The 16,112-nt window shown below is 38.9% G+C and overlaps 1 protein-coding gene across 8 annotated transcripts in view; it reads left to right on the forward strand.

Moving 5' to 3' along the window:
- Window positions 1-16,112, forward strand: part of Mctp1 (multiple C2 and transmembrane domain containing 1) — a 550,355-nt gene that overhangs the window by 449,271 nt on the left and 84,972 nt on the right. For all 8 annotated transcript variants that reach the window (XM_076927041.1, XM_076927044.1, XM_076927043.1 and 5 more), the window contains one exon: window positions 11,576-11,629. In XM_076927041.1, the coding sequence (XP_076783156.1) occupies window positions 11,576-11,629 (54 nt within the window). The remainder of the gene's footprint in view (window positions 1-11,575; window positions 11,630-16,112) is intronic.

Genomic DNA, 16,112 nt, shown 5'->3' on the forward strand with positions numbered 1-16,112 from the left:
GCTCAAGCACTGGTGATACAAATATCTTCCATATCACTCAGTGTTTACATGCTGGGGAGTCTAAACTCAGACCCTCACGCTTATATAGTGGATGCCTTAGCAACTGAGCCATGTGCTGGTTGATGCTTATTGCCTCTGATTCAGGAAGGTACCAAGAACACCTTCATTAAAAAAAACCAAAGGTGAACAGCAAATGGTATGTCTATCAGCTTGTAGAAGATGCTTATGAATCAACAATATTACTAGGACAATAATTGCCTTGAATATTGTATATGTTAAGTGTTGTGTGAGGTAAATTTGTCAGTGACATACAACCTTTAAAATTTTCTACCCTCTCATATATGGGACATGAATAGTATGATAGTAGCCAAACTGAAATTACACTTTTGAGGACACTATCAATCAGTTGTTACTGAATATATTTAATTGTATAAGAAAAGGAAAATAACAATTACATATCATCACTTCAAAAATAGCTGAGTGTTCTGCTACTGTTGCTTTTACGAAAAGTTTACTATACACCTTTCCCAAACAGTGTGTTGTTTATATTGTCAATGGCCAAACAAACAAACAACAAATCCAAGAATTAAATTCCAAACTCTCTACTTCTTAGTTACACAAATGTATTCAAAATTGCTCTACACCTTAATTTTTCTGCCAGGGCAATAAAGGCAATAGTTACATTGTTGTTCCTCCAGAGATTTATGAGCCGACACAATGTGTCGAGCACATAGTAAGGGCTCAGTAAATGTCCACTAGTCACCTTACCTTGTATGTCACAGGGTACCATTGTATCAAGTGTGGTTTAGATGCCACAGGAGCCAGCAACCCTCTTGAAATGTTACCTTCTAAGTTCCATTGAAAAGGATGGTTTTTATTGGGCATGGAAGTACATACCTGTACTCCCAGAACTACCCTAAGTTTAAGGCCACCTTGTGGTACTTCGTGAATTTCAGGTCAGCCAGGATGTATAATAAGACTTTCTAAAAAATGTCTTTTCCACAGAATCATTACACAAATTTTAGTTTCAAATGTGTAGGCAATGTAAGACCACCTGTGTGGCCAATCAGCCTGTTGTGTATGGGTGTGTGTGTATGTGTGTGTGTGGGGGGGGGTACTTCAAAGATTTAAAAAGTATATATCAATATCAGTAAAAAGCATCAAATGATAAAAATTAGAACATATGATGAAATTTGAGTGAAGAAAATCTCCAGCAGATTAAAGGTTCTTAGAAATAGATTTTCATAGAGTGCTATAAATATATGCTACTTTTCTGGTTACATCAGAAAGAACTATCTCCGGACTATTGCTCTGTCCATCTGCACTATGCACACAAAGGCAGACAGACAGCACAGATAACATGGGACATCTCTGAAACCATGAGGAGGTCCACTAAAATCTCCTTTCCTAACAACCTCACAGAGGACGTGTCGGATAGGAGAATGTAAAAGGTACCACACCATGCCTGGAGACAGGGACAATTTTAATAAATCACAACGGAACATGAAAATGTCAACTTAATCAAGCATTTAAATTTTATTAATCAAGCCTAATTTTTATGAGTGCAAATAATCACTGAAGCTGGACAAATTTGTTCTCGATTGCATCAGAAACATAATTTTAATATTTAATGGACTGATGAATTTAAATTGAGAATTATCTTTATGAAACATGCTCTTCATAATTTGCCATTAAATGAGAAATAAAAAATCGACATAAATCTTACGTAAAGGTTATTTAACTAAATGTTGGTACCATAAATATTATAAATGCATTGTGCACTAATTTAACAATCACATAGTACACTACATAAAGTAGAAATGATGACTGCAGCAGCCAGGCTCGGCAAGGCTATGGAGCAAGCTCTAACCTACTGCAGGAAGCTCATGGGTATTACCAGGTAGCAACATTCTTTAAACTCCAGCTTTTATACTGAATTTCGTCAATCACAGACAATATTCTTTCCGATCCAAAAGCCTCACTAGAGCTTTCTTTTGTGAAGATGATTCTCTTCACACACACACACACACACACACACACACACACACACACACACACACACAAAGATTTAAAATATTTTATCATTGCTTGTAGAAAAATACGTAAGCTAAGGACTGAAGACTTGGGACTGTGATTTTTACAGCAACATGCTTCATTTTTAAAGTCAAATATTCTAACATAATGTTCTCAGTTTTCAGAACATTGTAGGTGAAAATCATAAAAAAGAAAAACTCAATATCTGAACCCACAACCCATCCCACCAGCTCTACCCATGACTCAGCACACTGCTTAAAGTCGACACTCTCCCAAGGGCTCAGTAGATCCAAAAGGTTGGCAATATTAAGCACCAAGAGAAATGGTTTATTTGCAAATGTTTTCTTTATAAAGACCAAGTGAGTAGTATCTATCTGTGCTACTATATGCGAAATTACACATTTGCTTAAAACAGAAATGGCCTAGTGCAGCTTTAGTGGTGTTCTCGACCGTATCTGATGGAGTCAGAGCAAGGGTGAAGGTGTCAGGGTGTGCACTGTAGCAGGCATCATGCAAACCTTTCTTCTTCATTGCAGTGCTGTTAAATAACACAGAGGAGCTTGCATGAGGCATCCCAAAGGCATAAAACTTACTAAGGTTGTCTCCAAATCCAAAAATTTCAGAGTCTTTCTTGTTAAAGTGGTGGGTTGTGGAGGGAAACTTTAGATTTTAACATTGAGGTTTACTGTTAAAACGACTCTTTTATAGGAACTCTTTATTACTTATGAACAAAGTATTTTACTTTGAGGTAACCCAATCACACAAGAATACACATGGTATGCACTCACTGATAAGTGGTATTAGCCCAAAAGCTCTCAATAACCAAGATACAACTCACAGACCACATGAAGCTCATGAACGAGGAAGACCAAAGTGTGGGTGCTTTGGCACTTCTTAAAAGTAACAAAATACTCATGGAAGCAAATATGGAGACAAAATGTGGGGCAGAAACTGAAGGAGAGGCCATCCAGAAACTGTTTAATCTGGGTATCCATCCCTTGTGCAGTCACCAAAGGTAGACACTGATGTGGATGCCAGGAAGTGCATGCTGACAGGAGCCTGATATAGCTGTCTTCTTAGAGGTCTGCCAGAGCCTGACATATACAGAGGCAGGTGCTCACAGCTAACCATTGAGCTGATCATGGGGTTCCCAAAGGAAGAGTGAGAGAGAAGACTGAAGTTGCTGAAAGGGTTTGTGGCCTCATGGGGAGAGCAACAATATCAACCAACCAGAGCTCCCAGGGTCTAAACCATCAGCCTGGGAGCACATAGGGAGGAACCCATGGCCCCAGCTGTATATGTAGGGGAGGATGGCATTGTCCCCCATAGTTGGGTGAGGAAGTCCTTGGTCCAGTGAAGGCTGGATGCCCCAGTGTGGGGGAAATCTTGGGTGGGGAGGTGAGAGTGGGTGGGTGGGTGGAGGCATATCCTCATAGAAGCAGGAGGAGGGTGAATGGGTTAAGGGGTTCCTGGGTGGGAGAGAAATGGGAAAAGGGGATTACATCTGAAATGAAAACCAATATAATAAATATCCAATAAAAATTTTAAAAAACTAAAATAAAAATACTGTTTTTTAAAACAGACTTATAATGACTTCACTTTTAATCATACTTGAAAACCACATTAAATAATTCAAAATATTTGGCCTTTTTATACATTATTGTACTTTGACAAATAATAATACTTCAAAGAAAATATCATTTTAAATAGTGTGTTACAGTTTAATGGTAATCCTGCGATCTTGCTCAGCTGAATTAACACACAATATCCTAATGACACCAATGTTTTGGTTTTTATTTATTTGAGGGGTTTTTTTTTTTTGGCAAGCAAAACCTACAATACATTGTGAGTCCTTTAGATGGAGACATAGTTCAAATAAACCCTAGAATTCTCATAGTGCTCTGTGTAAGGACAAACATATAAGAATCCAGGAAGGAAATATGAAGAGATATTTATTTAAGATGTTTATGTTGAATATAGAATTTGTATTATTTATTGTTTAGCATTTCTCAGTGGAAAGGTTTCTCTGCACATTAAGTTAAAGTGACATTTAAGAAAATGAAAGGTTGGGCATATACCCAGAAGATGCTCCAACATATAACAAGGACACATGCTCCACTATGTTCATAGCAGCCTTATTTATAATGGACAGAAACTGGAAAGAACCCAGATGTCCTTCAACAGAGGAATGTATACAAAAATGTGGTACATTTACACAATGGAATATTACTCAGGTATTAAAAACAACGAATTCGAGAAATTCTTAGATAAATGATGGACCTAGAAAATACCTGAGTGGGGTAACCCAATCACAAAAGAACACACATGGTATGCACTCACTGATAATTGGTATTAGCCCAAAAGCTCTCAATAACCAAGATACAACTCACAGATCACATGAAGCTCATGAACAAGGAAGACCGAAGTGTGGGTGCTTTGGCACTTCTTAGAAGAGGTAACAAAATATTCATGGAAACAAATATGGAGACAAAGCATGAGGCAGAAACTGAAGGAGGGGCCATCCAGAGACTGCTCCACCTGGGTATCCATCCCTTGTGCAGTCACCAAAGGTAGACACTGATGTGGATGCCAGGAAGTGCATGCTGACAAGAGCCTGATATAGCTGTCTTCTTAGAGGTCTGCCAGATTCTGACATATTCAGAGGCAGATGCTCACAGCTAACCACTGAACTGATCAAGGGTTTCCCAATGGAGGAGTTAGAGAGAAGACTGAAGGAGCTGAAAGGCTTTGTGTCCCCATGAGGAGAGCAACACCAACCAAACAAAACTCCCAGGGTCTAAACCATCAGCCTAGGAGTACATAGGGAGAGGCCCATGGCTCCAGCTGTGTATATATTGGGAGGATGGCCTTGTCAGGCATAGGTGGGTGAGGAAGTCCTTGGTCCAGTGAAGGCTGGATGCCCCAGTGTGGGGCAAATTGTGGGTGGGGAGGTAACAGTTGGTGGGTGGGTGGGTGAGGGCATATCCTCATAGAAGCAGGAGGATGGGATAGGGGGTTCCTGGGTGAAGAGGAAACGGGATTACATCTGAAATGTAAATAAAATATCCAATAAAAATCATGAAAAGAAAAAAAAATGAAAGGTTACATCTTTTTGGACAGTCAAAGAAATTTACTGTCCTTGTGCCTTCCAGCAAAGCATATTATACTGCAAATAAGGATGCTGTTGATGATGCAGAGTGCAGGCTGTACATAATCAGTGGCATGAATCAACAGCCTCTGATGGGCGCATTAAAGCCATCTTACTATTAAGACCCAGACTAAATTACAACATGGCACTTCCCAAAAGGAGCCATGGAAATGCATTCTCCATGAAATAATTGTCTTTGAGTCTCTGTTAAAAAATCAGGAAGTCTTTTAGCAATGAGTGCTAATGTTTTTCTTTCTAGTCTGCCTTCGTTTGTATTACAATACACTCAGCTTCACTGCAACCTATCACACCAGTTATTATTGCATCTCGTGCCCCAGTTGTCTTGATAACTGCTGTAGCTGAAATGCTTCAAGGTCAAATTTGTAATAGCGTGATTCACACTGGAAGCCATCCTACATCCGTGTGCTTTGGGAAGTATTTGGAGTACAGGGTACTCCAGACATGTTTGTAAACCTTATTATTTTACAAACAAGTAATAAATTATATATGTAGTTTACTTGTTACATTCGTTCTGTAAATGTTACTTCTCAAAAGGTTTGAAGGGAACAGGTCCAACCGTGAAAGAAAGTCTGCCCAAGCACATCTATACTAATCTAGCTGATGACAGAAATCTTCAACCAGAACTCTGGGGCTCTCAAACTCAAAATCATTTGAGTGGTTACATGCATTTTCTCAATTTCTAGACATCCCATAATTTCCTATTGCACTTATACCTGTGATAAGTTCCTTAACAGAGTAGTGCATGCTCGGCTGGATTTATGCATTTGTTTGATGCAAACAAAATCTAGGCGTGGTGAAACATTCTCCTCTCTCCTAGCATGTCACTCTCTGCACTAGAGATGGGTACATGCTCTGGGTGTTTTCAAGGACACGCATCTATACCCATTGGAAATTTCAAATATGGAATTAAATTCAACACTTGTGACAATGCTCTTATTTTAATATTTCACATTGCCATTGTGCATGTGGCCACGGTGATTTCTTTAAATATGATATATATGTATTGTTGGAATCAAAACATTTGACATGTGTAACTATTGTTTCTGAACCTAGCAAACCACACATTTGATTCAAAGATTGTCTTTAAGGAAACATAAACACACAAGGAACAGTTTTCTGCCAGCATAGACGTTGGGAGCAATTTAGGGCTCCATGTGTCTAATGCCAGTAAGGTTAATATAAGCCAGTTTCTTTTGCTTTTTTAAGGGTTTTAAATAAGGGAAAGACAGTATTCCTAAGAAAATCATAATTTTTCTTGTTTCATAATTTTAAGAACCTTTAAATGTCCTTTCGTGGCCTTAGTTGCATACACCGTAAGTTGGTATTACAATGTAATACTAGTAACTACCAGCCCATGGTGATCTTAATGATGGAGTTACCAAATCCACTGCTTTCTAGCCTCTCTCCGTGTGCTTCAGAACCGTCTACGTGCACTTTTATTCCTGTCACCAGGATCCTTAACAATTCAGCCAGATGGAATTTTGTTTTCTTACAATTTATAAAATATCCCATGCACTGTGTTACAAGGGAAAGCACAAACTCTAAAGAACGCCCTTTCAACTAATTAAGACATAGAGATTCTATAGATACAACTTGGTTCTCTTTTGAAAAGACTTTTTTTTTTTTTTAACAAATGTACAGCCACATATTAAATTTTATATGTTAATGGCAAATGTTCACCAGATATTGGACATGAAAAAAGAAATACTATGCTTTTTTAAATAATGGTATCTACTTGTTCTTTGACTTTAATGTAACTGGCACACTGTGTGTGAGGCTGCCCGGGTGTGTTTTGTTGAATGTCATCTTTATTAGTATTACATTCAAGGAATAGTACTGAGCATCACTCTCCTTCCAGACCTTCCTCCAGTGCGGGGCTTGTAAGTCTGTGACGAGCGAAGTTACAGAAGGTCGTGTCACTTTTAACTGCTTGCATTACATCTTTCTGATTTCCCTAGTGCCCTTCCTTTGTTTGATTAATAGTACTTGCTTTCAAGCAAGGTATCAGAATGCACGATTGGGGAAAAAAAGAATTCTAGAGCCTATGTTAGAGAATCCCTTTAAGAAAAAAGAGGAAAATCTAACTTATTAAATGTATCTTTTCTAACAAATGCATTTCTTCTTTTTTCCCTTAAAGGAGATATCTCTCTCTCTCTCTCTCTCTCTCTCTCTCTCTCTCTCTCTCTCTCTCTCTCTCTCTCTCTCCTTCCCTCCCTTCCTTTTTCCCCTCCTTCCCTTCTTCTCTCTCTTTCCCCAGCCCTACCTGTATGTGTGTGTTTGTGTGTGTATTTAGTAATTAAATTATTGCTGACAAATTTTGTACTACTTAACTTTGGATACTTAAACAATGAACTGTATAGCGCTTCCTTGTGTCTCTTTGAAGAGGACAGAGCTGGCATTTGAGGCAAGGATTTTTGTTTTCTATTTGTCTTCCTCAGTTAAGCATTAAAACTCCAGCGCTCCTTTGAAACAGCAGGTGCTGTTTGAGGTCTCTGGGAAAGCTACAGTTTTGCATCACAGTTAAATGCACTTTAGTGGCACACAGTTTAGATTTTTAGCTCAACTTGCTGTTTCTGTGCTCCTTATGTTAGGCAGCATGTCTTATCGCACAGCCCTGCTTATAAGTTGCACGCACACTCAGAGCTGTCCACTTGTTTCACTAGTCATTAGTGCCTGGAAAATCAGTCATGAAGTCCACCGTTGCTCAATTTAGAAACTTCATTTATGCTCATGGTATACCAAATATGTGTTTCATAGGGTCAGTGAAAACACCAAACAGAATTTTATGTCAATCAGAATAGAGGGAAAAAAGGATATAATTTAATTTTCAAAGTTAATGTTAAAGAAATATTGACATTTTGTTTTCATTATTAGCTAACCTTTTTGAAAACTTATTTTGGTACAGGAATTGCATGAGCTCACTGGATCCTTAACCAGCCCTGTGGGATGGGGTTCTTTTCAACATTAGTTTCCAAAGCATTTTAAACTTCACCTGAACATATACTGGTGGGGTACATTCTGGAGCGATAGATAGAAATCAGTAGGAAGCCATCATCTGTGTTATCAATCTTTATGTGTACATGTCTGTGTTGTGACAATCAAAGGCAACAGAGGAGAGAAGTCCTCGATAGTACACAGCACAAAGGCCTCTCTCAACACGACACTCTTCTGCCAAATGTAGAAGCAAATGGTTGTGTTGGGGGATCTGGTTACACATTTGTAGAGCAATTGCATATAGCACTCGGGCAGGGTAATAACAGTTTGGGCTTCACAAAAGAAGAGCCCAATTCTGTAGACCTCCTCAAGTCACACTTGAATATAATATCATTTGTAAAATGTATAAGTTAGCCAAGTGGTTTGTTTTAGAGTTTAATCATATTTAGACATTGTGGAAGTTAATTTGACAGTGAGGATCCCTGGATCCTTACAGTTAGATGCAGATGGGTGCTTCTTTAAGCAACACTTCCAAAGTATTTCTCTCATTTACATCACTGGTTAGACATAAATCTTTCATGAGAGCTAGGTCAGCTCTGTGAAATGAAGGGTAGATGCTACACTGCAATTCCAGTATTTGAGAGGCTGAGGCAGGAGAGGTGACAGACACTAGCAAAAGAAAAACAAGCCAATGGATATGACAGCCAGATGATGAATTTATCTATTTATCTGACCAGAAATATTTCTTGAACAACTGCTATGTAGCTTGCAATATGCAAAACATAATCTGTCACATTTGCCTTCCGGGAGTGAGGCAGGATGGTGAGTGTTGTAGAGACGAGACACAGGAGACAGTTTGTATCTGGTGCTGACTACTGAATACCGGATTACACACACTAGGCAACCAATCCCAACCCTACAATACATTTTGTTCGTTACTAACTCAAATATTGTTTGAGTTTATTTTCACTTTATATTTTATATGACTCTTCAAGGCCAACTTTAGCAAAACAGAAAGAAACAAAAAAGTCCTTTATTTAAACCTAAATTTTTATAAGATAACTTTATTTCTTTATTTGTGGGATAAAGTCATTTTTTAAAAAACTCTCATGAGGATCAGTGACTTCTCTTGATGAAACCTAACCTGTATCACAAATAATCAATTTGAACATCCTATCATATATCACCACAATTGTCACTGTTGTGTCCCTATGTATAATGTAAATGCTTTAAACTGGTAAAAACTCAAAAGTCCACATGAAGGCTTATCTGATAGCCCCTCCTTTAGTTCTACAGGGTTCGTGTGAATATTGATGGAGTCTTTGTATGCTTCCTCATCTTTTAATTCACACATTACCTATACTATACACCTTGGGCCAGGTGTTTATGACGAATTCTAAAGAGTTGTTTGCATATAGTTAAAGAATATCGCAAGCACATATTCCTTGCGTGGGCTGGATGGGTTGCATGTTGTCCAAAGACAGACCTTCTCAACAGATATGACAAGCAGCACATCATGCTTCTGGGAACCCTTCTAAGGTACTCACTGTTTGAGAAGAAAGCCACAGTCCTACTTTTTAACAAAAGAATATGAAGTGTGATAATAAATGAGGAACAATTTTGTGATTTCAGATGTCTTTAATTATATACTGGTCCATGAGAACTGGAAACTGGTGTTTGGATTATTCATTAAAGTCCCAGAAGGCTTTTAAACGGCTTGATAAATGTGCCTGGGAATAGCACAGGGTCTTCTTCACACAGTTCTCCAGCATAGTCTGGACTATTGTCATTTTCACTCAGAATCTATTTCTGTTTGTATGAAAGAGTCACACAAAAGAAGGACTTGGTGCTGCCATCATCAAAAGCTTGGTGAGAGAAACTTCAAAGCCCTTGATAACTGCGTTTCAAGTAGTTCTATTTTCAGGTAGTCAGACTCTGTTGTTAAATGCATCATAAGAATTAGAACTGATAAAGAATGTACGTTCTACATAATTACAGTTCTCTGAGGCCCACCTGAAAAACACCTCATGGTTTTCTATTTTTAGTTTCTACAGAGGGCACACACACATGTGCATGTTATTGTGAGAAAAATATTTATTTGAAATGTGAAATTCTAGTTTGCTTGTTTTTTAAGGCAGAGACTCTCTCTGTATCCCAGGAAGATCTGGAAATTACTGGGTAACCTTACAGTTTTCTTTTTTCTTTTTCTTTTTCTTTTTTTTCTTTTTTTTTCTTTTTTTTTTTTTTTTTTGGTTTTTCGAGACAGGGTTTCTCTGTGTAGCCCTGGCTGTCCTGGAACTCACTCTGTAGACCAGGCTGGCCTCGAACTCAGAAATCCACCTGCCTCTGCCTCCCAAGTGCTGGGATTAAAGGCGTGCGCCACCACCGCCTGGCAACCTTACAGTTTTCAAACCCTCTGAAGGTCATCTGCCTCATGAAGCTACATTTATTAAGTCTGTAATTATATATTAAGCAAAGAAAATAAAAAGTGTTTGTCAAATCCAAAACAACTTTCCCATTTAAAAGTATGTATAGTGGGGCTAGAGAGATGGCGTAGAGGTCAAGAGCACTGGCTGCTCTTCCAAGGACCCAGATTTGGTCCCCAGCAGCCACATGGCAGTTCGCAATCATCTGCAACTCCATTCCCAGGGAATCTGAAACTCTCTTCTGGCCTCCAAGGGCAGCAGGCATGCAAGTGGTAGATATAGGTTAAATACCCAGGCAATAAAATAAAATGAAAATAAAATTTTAAAGTATATATATTTACCAATGTAAGCTATATTTATTATTCATACTTAACTATATAATATATTTATAATTGTAATATATATTCATGAACCTTGGATAAAAAAAAATCACAAAGAATTAAAAAGGCTATTTCAGGTAATCTATAAAATCAAAAAGTAGGGCTAAGAGCCAATCACTCAAGTTGATTTTATACATCAGAATTAAAATTGGGACCATTAAAGACATTCATTGTTAGTTTTGTGCCACAGACCCCCAAGTGTGAATCAATTAATACAAATAAATTTTTATTTTATACTTGGGCAAAGAAAGTAAGTTAGAAATAGAGGAGCTGTCTCCTTCTCAGTTAACCTGCTCGGTGTTTACAATGCCTGACTCTCAGTTAACCTGCTCGGTGTTTAGAAAGGGAATTTCATGACTTAGAGCAACCTGCAAATGCATAGTAGTTCTCCTCTGGCATGCTTCAGCTTCTGACACCAAACCTTCCAGCGTAGGTTTCTCCTCACCCAGTTCCTCTTCCATGGCTTTAATCAATTAAAGGCTGGGCACTTGCATCATCGTCCTCTCCAGATGAAGCTTCTCCACTCAGAGCATGTGTTTCAATGGTTACTAAAATTTTCAAAGGGCTCAAAACGACAGAACAAAATCCTCTCCTCTAAGAGCAGAAAAACAAACGTGTGTTTCTGTCTGCAGGTAGTGGAAGACATGCTGGAGGGCGAGGAGGAAGAAGATGACAGAGATGACAAGGTAATTATCTTCCCCAGTGCTGGGTACCTGGGGGTGGGAGTTGCAGACATGACACTGTTTTCACAGACAGTTACAAAAGGAGTTGAAGTGTTTTGAGTCCAGAAAATTGGACAGTGCTGTTTATCATCCTAACAATGCCACTGCATGCAGCAAAGAGGAAGAGATGGCTATAAATCCTCTCTGCTTTTGTCCAGAGCTGGGTCAGATATTTTTCTGCCAGTTTAAAAAAAAAAAAAGTCAGCTTGTCTGGAACTTGATAGCTATTGTGAAGATCACGGCGGTGACAACTGTTTTTGAAGGGCAAAAATGTGTCCTATCTTGAATGTTACAAATCAGCCTGTGCTTTGGGGGAAGGAGGCAAGTGTGAAAAAGTAGTAGCCTGCGTGAGTTGGATATGGGAATTGTCATCTCTAGTTTTTGAAGAATTGCTTATCAAAAGAACATGTGTCTGATATGCTTGGGTGGACATTTAAATAGCCCTGGGCTCACTGTCCTGCCTGGATCTGTAATGGCCCACGCCTCCTCTATCAGGAAAGTCCTTTGGAGAGACTTGAATTTTATTTGCTAGTTGCCTTAGGGATGGAGAGCTCAGTAAACAGCAGCTAATTTCTAGGTTGTTTAGGTTGGTGGTTCCTTGGGGAAAGGGAGGAATTAGCATGACCTTGTACCACCACAGCAGTGGCTACGTTTAGGAGAAGAGCTCTCTCCGGCAAGCTGGATAGGAACTCTCTGACACTGTGATCTCTGGGCATTTGTAGATCTAAAACTTAATATATCTTAAGATGAGACCAGGAGCCAGGGAAGGAAATATGAATTACTTACACATTATTTGGTATACAAAACCAGATTTTGATCTCTGCCCCAAACTGACCACATAAAGAAATTATGTTTTTGAAGGAAGAAAACAGTGCATCTGAGTTTATGCCCTTGACCTTTGATTCCATAAAAGATGTACAGTTATATTCTGGAATAAGAACTTGTGTTAGAAGCAAGCATTGCAAGTGTCAAAAGTGAAAAAAAGTCACACTGAATACTTCACCTCACGAATGATCATTGTTTCCTGACTAATGTTTGATGCTTGCAGGGGAAGGAAAACACACATGCTCACACCCGGCTTCACACTCATGCTGCTGCGAATGCTTTTACATTGATAGAGTCTTTATGTGAAATTTTTCTCCTGTACAACATTTAGTCATCAGCATCATGACCAAAATGAAGCTAACAAAGTCTCTTGTCTGTAAACACACACACACACACACACACACACACACACACGCCACATACACGCTTTGTTTTAAAGTTAAATAACATGAACAAACACCCCTGGCAATAACTGGCCTGATTTATTGTTAAGGTCAGTTGTAGAGCCGTGGAGAGCCTGTACTGTAACTCAACATGCCAGCTCTGAATCATCACTTGTGTGCTGATAAAGACTGAGCTGCCATCCATTTATGGCCATTCTCCCTTGCTTGTTGCTGCTTTATTATTAAAGCCACCATAAAGATCCATCCCAGCAGCAGGCATTTCCCTAGAAATGCTAATAAATAGAAACCCCCAGTGAAGTCTACTACTTTTGTATCTCCCTGCTGAAAGCCAACTCCATATTTTTTAGACAGTTTGTTAATGTTGTATGTCTCTCTCTTTTCTTGTTCATTTTTTTTTTAAATAGAGATCTTAGGTGTAGTCAACAAATAGACATCCCTAGTTAAGCAGCTTGCCAAAACACAGATGATTGAACACATCTAGATGGAAGTACCAACTCTCAGGTGCTGTATGTACAGTGAGCTAGAGGTTGGCTGTCTGCAGTTGACACCCTAGTTCTCACACAGTTTCAGATCTAGTTACCAAAGTAGACTGAAAGTGAAGGCTTCAATTACTGTGTGAATTCAACTGAATTTGTCTGTAGTTGATGTGGACAAGTAGTATGTTTTCGTGATGCACTGGCTGTTGTTCATAGCCCCTCCCTTTATTTGAATGGGCTATAAGAATGAGGTCCTTCTCTCCTGTTTTTTTCAAACCATACAGAAATTGATAGCCTGAGCATCATGTCTAAACTGAAAAGAACCTAAAATCTCAACTATAGTTATGTGAAGTAGACTTCTAAGTTCTCTTAGACAAGGCATCTTGAAATGTAAAGCCTTTGTTATGAGAAAAGTAGAAGGACAGATCCTGCAAGAATCTTTCCCCAGCTTCTGTCCCTTGGCTTGGTTCTCACAGAAGTCTACATTGTGAGTTTAGCTATCAGTGTGTCGGAATGGGAGAAAAGTCAGTTCCTATTCTAAGATTTTCATTGGTTCCTTCACTTAAAGCTTGTGTGTTGAGTCATGCGTAATGAAATTTCATGAGACAAGTGTGTTTTTCACCATGAGAACAGGTACTGGCCTGTAGCTCTCATTAGTTCACTGTTTTCTCATATGGCATAATAGTGAGGTCAGGTCAGTGGGTTCTCTTATAGGATAAAAGTAAAGAAATTAATACATATGCCGAAGCCTCACTTTAATTGAACCTGAAGCATATGTTGCAAGTATATAAAATATGTCCCAGATGTTTCGCCAGGCCAGTGTCTTGCTTTTCCTGATTACCACAAGGCAGCTATTAGTCCTGTAACCTTTGGACTTGGGGGTAAATGGGGTATTATGTGGCACACACTGTGAGCACCTGCTTCCCATTCAGCAGAGACCCCTGGCAGGCTTTTCCTAAGCCTGTGCACGTGCTTTCACTTAGCGAATTGTTGGGTGATTATGAAAAGTGTCTTTCTTTAGAACAGCATTGACATTAGTCACTCACAATGAAAGGGCACGTCGCTGGCTACCTGACAAGATCCTGTAGTCATACGCTGAGGCCCGTTATTTCATTTGAGCATGTAGTTATTTTTTCCCCGCAGCATAATTACACACATAGAAAAGATATAGCTCCAAGAAGCTGAAACCCATAAAGATATATTATGTGAAGTGATGTGTAATTACTTGACATAGTGGCTTTGCAATAGTTTTTCTTTAGTGTTGGCTGTAGTACCTGGAAAGACATTGATAAAAATTGGTAAAAGCTCGATTGTAGTTCACCTGTATCACCAAATTTTGAAGCTTTTCTCAATTGTGACTTTTAAGTTTTTGCTGTTGTACTACCTTTTGATTAAATCGGTCTTCTTTATTCAGGGAGAGTTACAGCCACAGACGAGCCCCTTCATTATAAAGTTCATTGTCTACGTCAGCTCAAATTTATATTTAAATGGCCACTCTCTTAATCCAGTTCCTTGGTTTTCACAATGCAGAAAATATCAGTTTTAAATGGTGGACCTGGCATGTGAGTCACTGCCTTCCAATATTTTCACTTAGCTGCATGGTGTTAGAGCAGAGTTGAGTTGTACTGGAGACAACATTATTTTCTGAATTAAGCATGAGACATACTTTTCCCATAGAGCGTTCTTTCAACCCTCAACTGCAAAGCTCTAGGCTGATATGTTTTTTAACCTAACACCAATTCCTTTCTCTTATAGACTATAAGCAAAATGAGGTTTAACTATATTTCCTAGGTGTTGCTATCAACAAGCATATAATGGTGTTCACAGTGCATCATATACAGTCATTCAGGGGCCAATCTGCATAACCCAGACATCTAACTAACCAAGGGCAATCCTCTTTTGTACTTTAAGAAGTTTCAGCACGCTCCCCACAGTGTACCCTACACTGGTAATAAGATCCAGCCGAGGTATCGGTAAGGAGAAGTCAGACTGCTGGGTTCCCACAGGAAAAACAGGAATTCAAATGCATTACATTCTAGTAATGTTTATTGATGAAAGATATGAAAGTGTTCAGGCATTTATGCCTGCACAGCTTCTCCCTTTTCTTTAGCTGTTTTGTCATGGCTCCTTGTTTCCAGATAGCTAGATGCAATGAATGAAACATATTTGAGTCACTTCAGCATGTACAGATTGCTGCTTTAATTCTTGAAATCTGTATCTTCTGGTTTGATTCTCCAACCCAAACATGTGTACACTGTGCCCAAGATTCATACATCTCTGCATCTTAAACCAGCAGTGAGGGAGGAAAGAAAGAGATAATTCTAAGTGATATGAGAGGAGATTTTAATCTGACAAAATTGCATTTTCCAGTTACATTCAGTGAAATAACTTCATGGTGAGGGAGCCAATAGAGGCTGTAGAGAAAAGCAGAATGAGAGGGGACAGGAAATTCTCTTTTTAAGGAATCCTAAATCACATTCAACTGGGATACAATTGTAATCCTTTATTCATTTTCCATTTCTGTATAACAAAGTAACACAAACTTTAAGGTATAAGACAATGTGTGGTTGCTGTGCTGTTGTATATGGAATTACAGGCAGCTGGATTCTCTGCTCACAGGCAGACTCCTAGGAACCAGTCAGACTGTGTTATCATCTGCAGGATTTAGGAAAGAATCCACTTCAAAGGATGATTCAGCCTGTTGGTACAATCAGTTCCTTATAGCTGTACAACTGGAATCCT

Source organism: Arvicanthis niloticus, chromosome 29 (assembly GCF_011762505.2).
Source record: "Arvicanthis niloticus isolate mArvNil1 chromosome 29, mArvNil1.pat.X, whole genome shotgun sequence".
NCBI lineage: Eukaryota > Metazoa > Chordata > Mammalia > Rodentia > Muridae > Arvicanthis > Arvicanthis niloticus.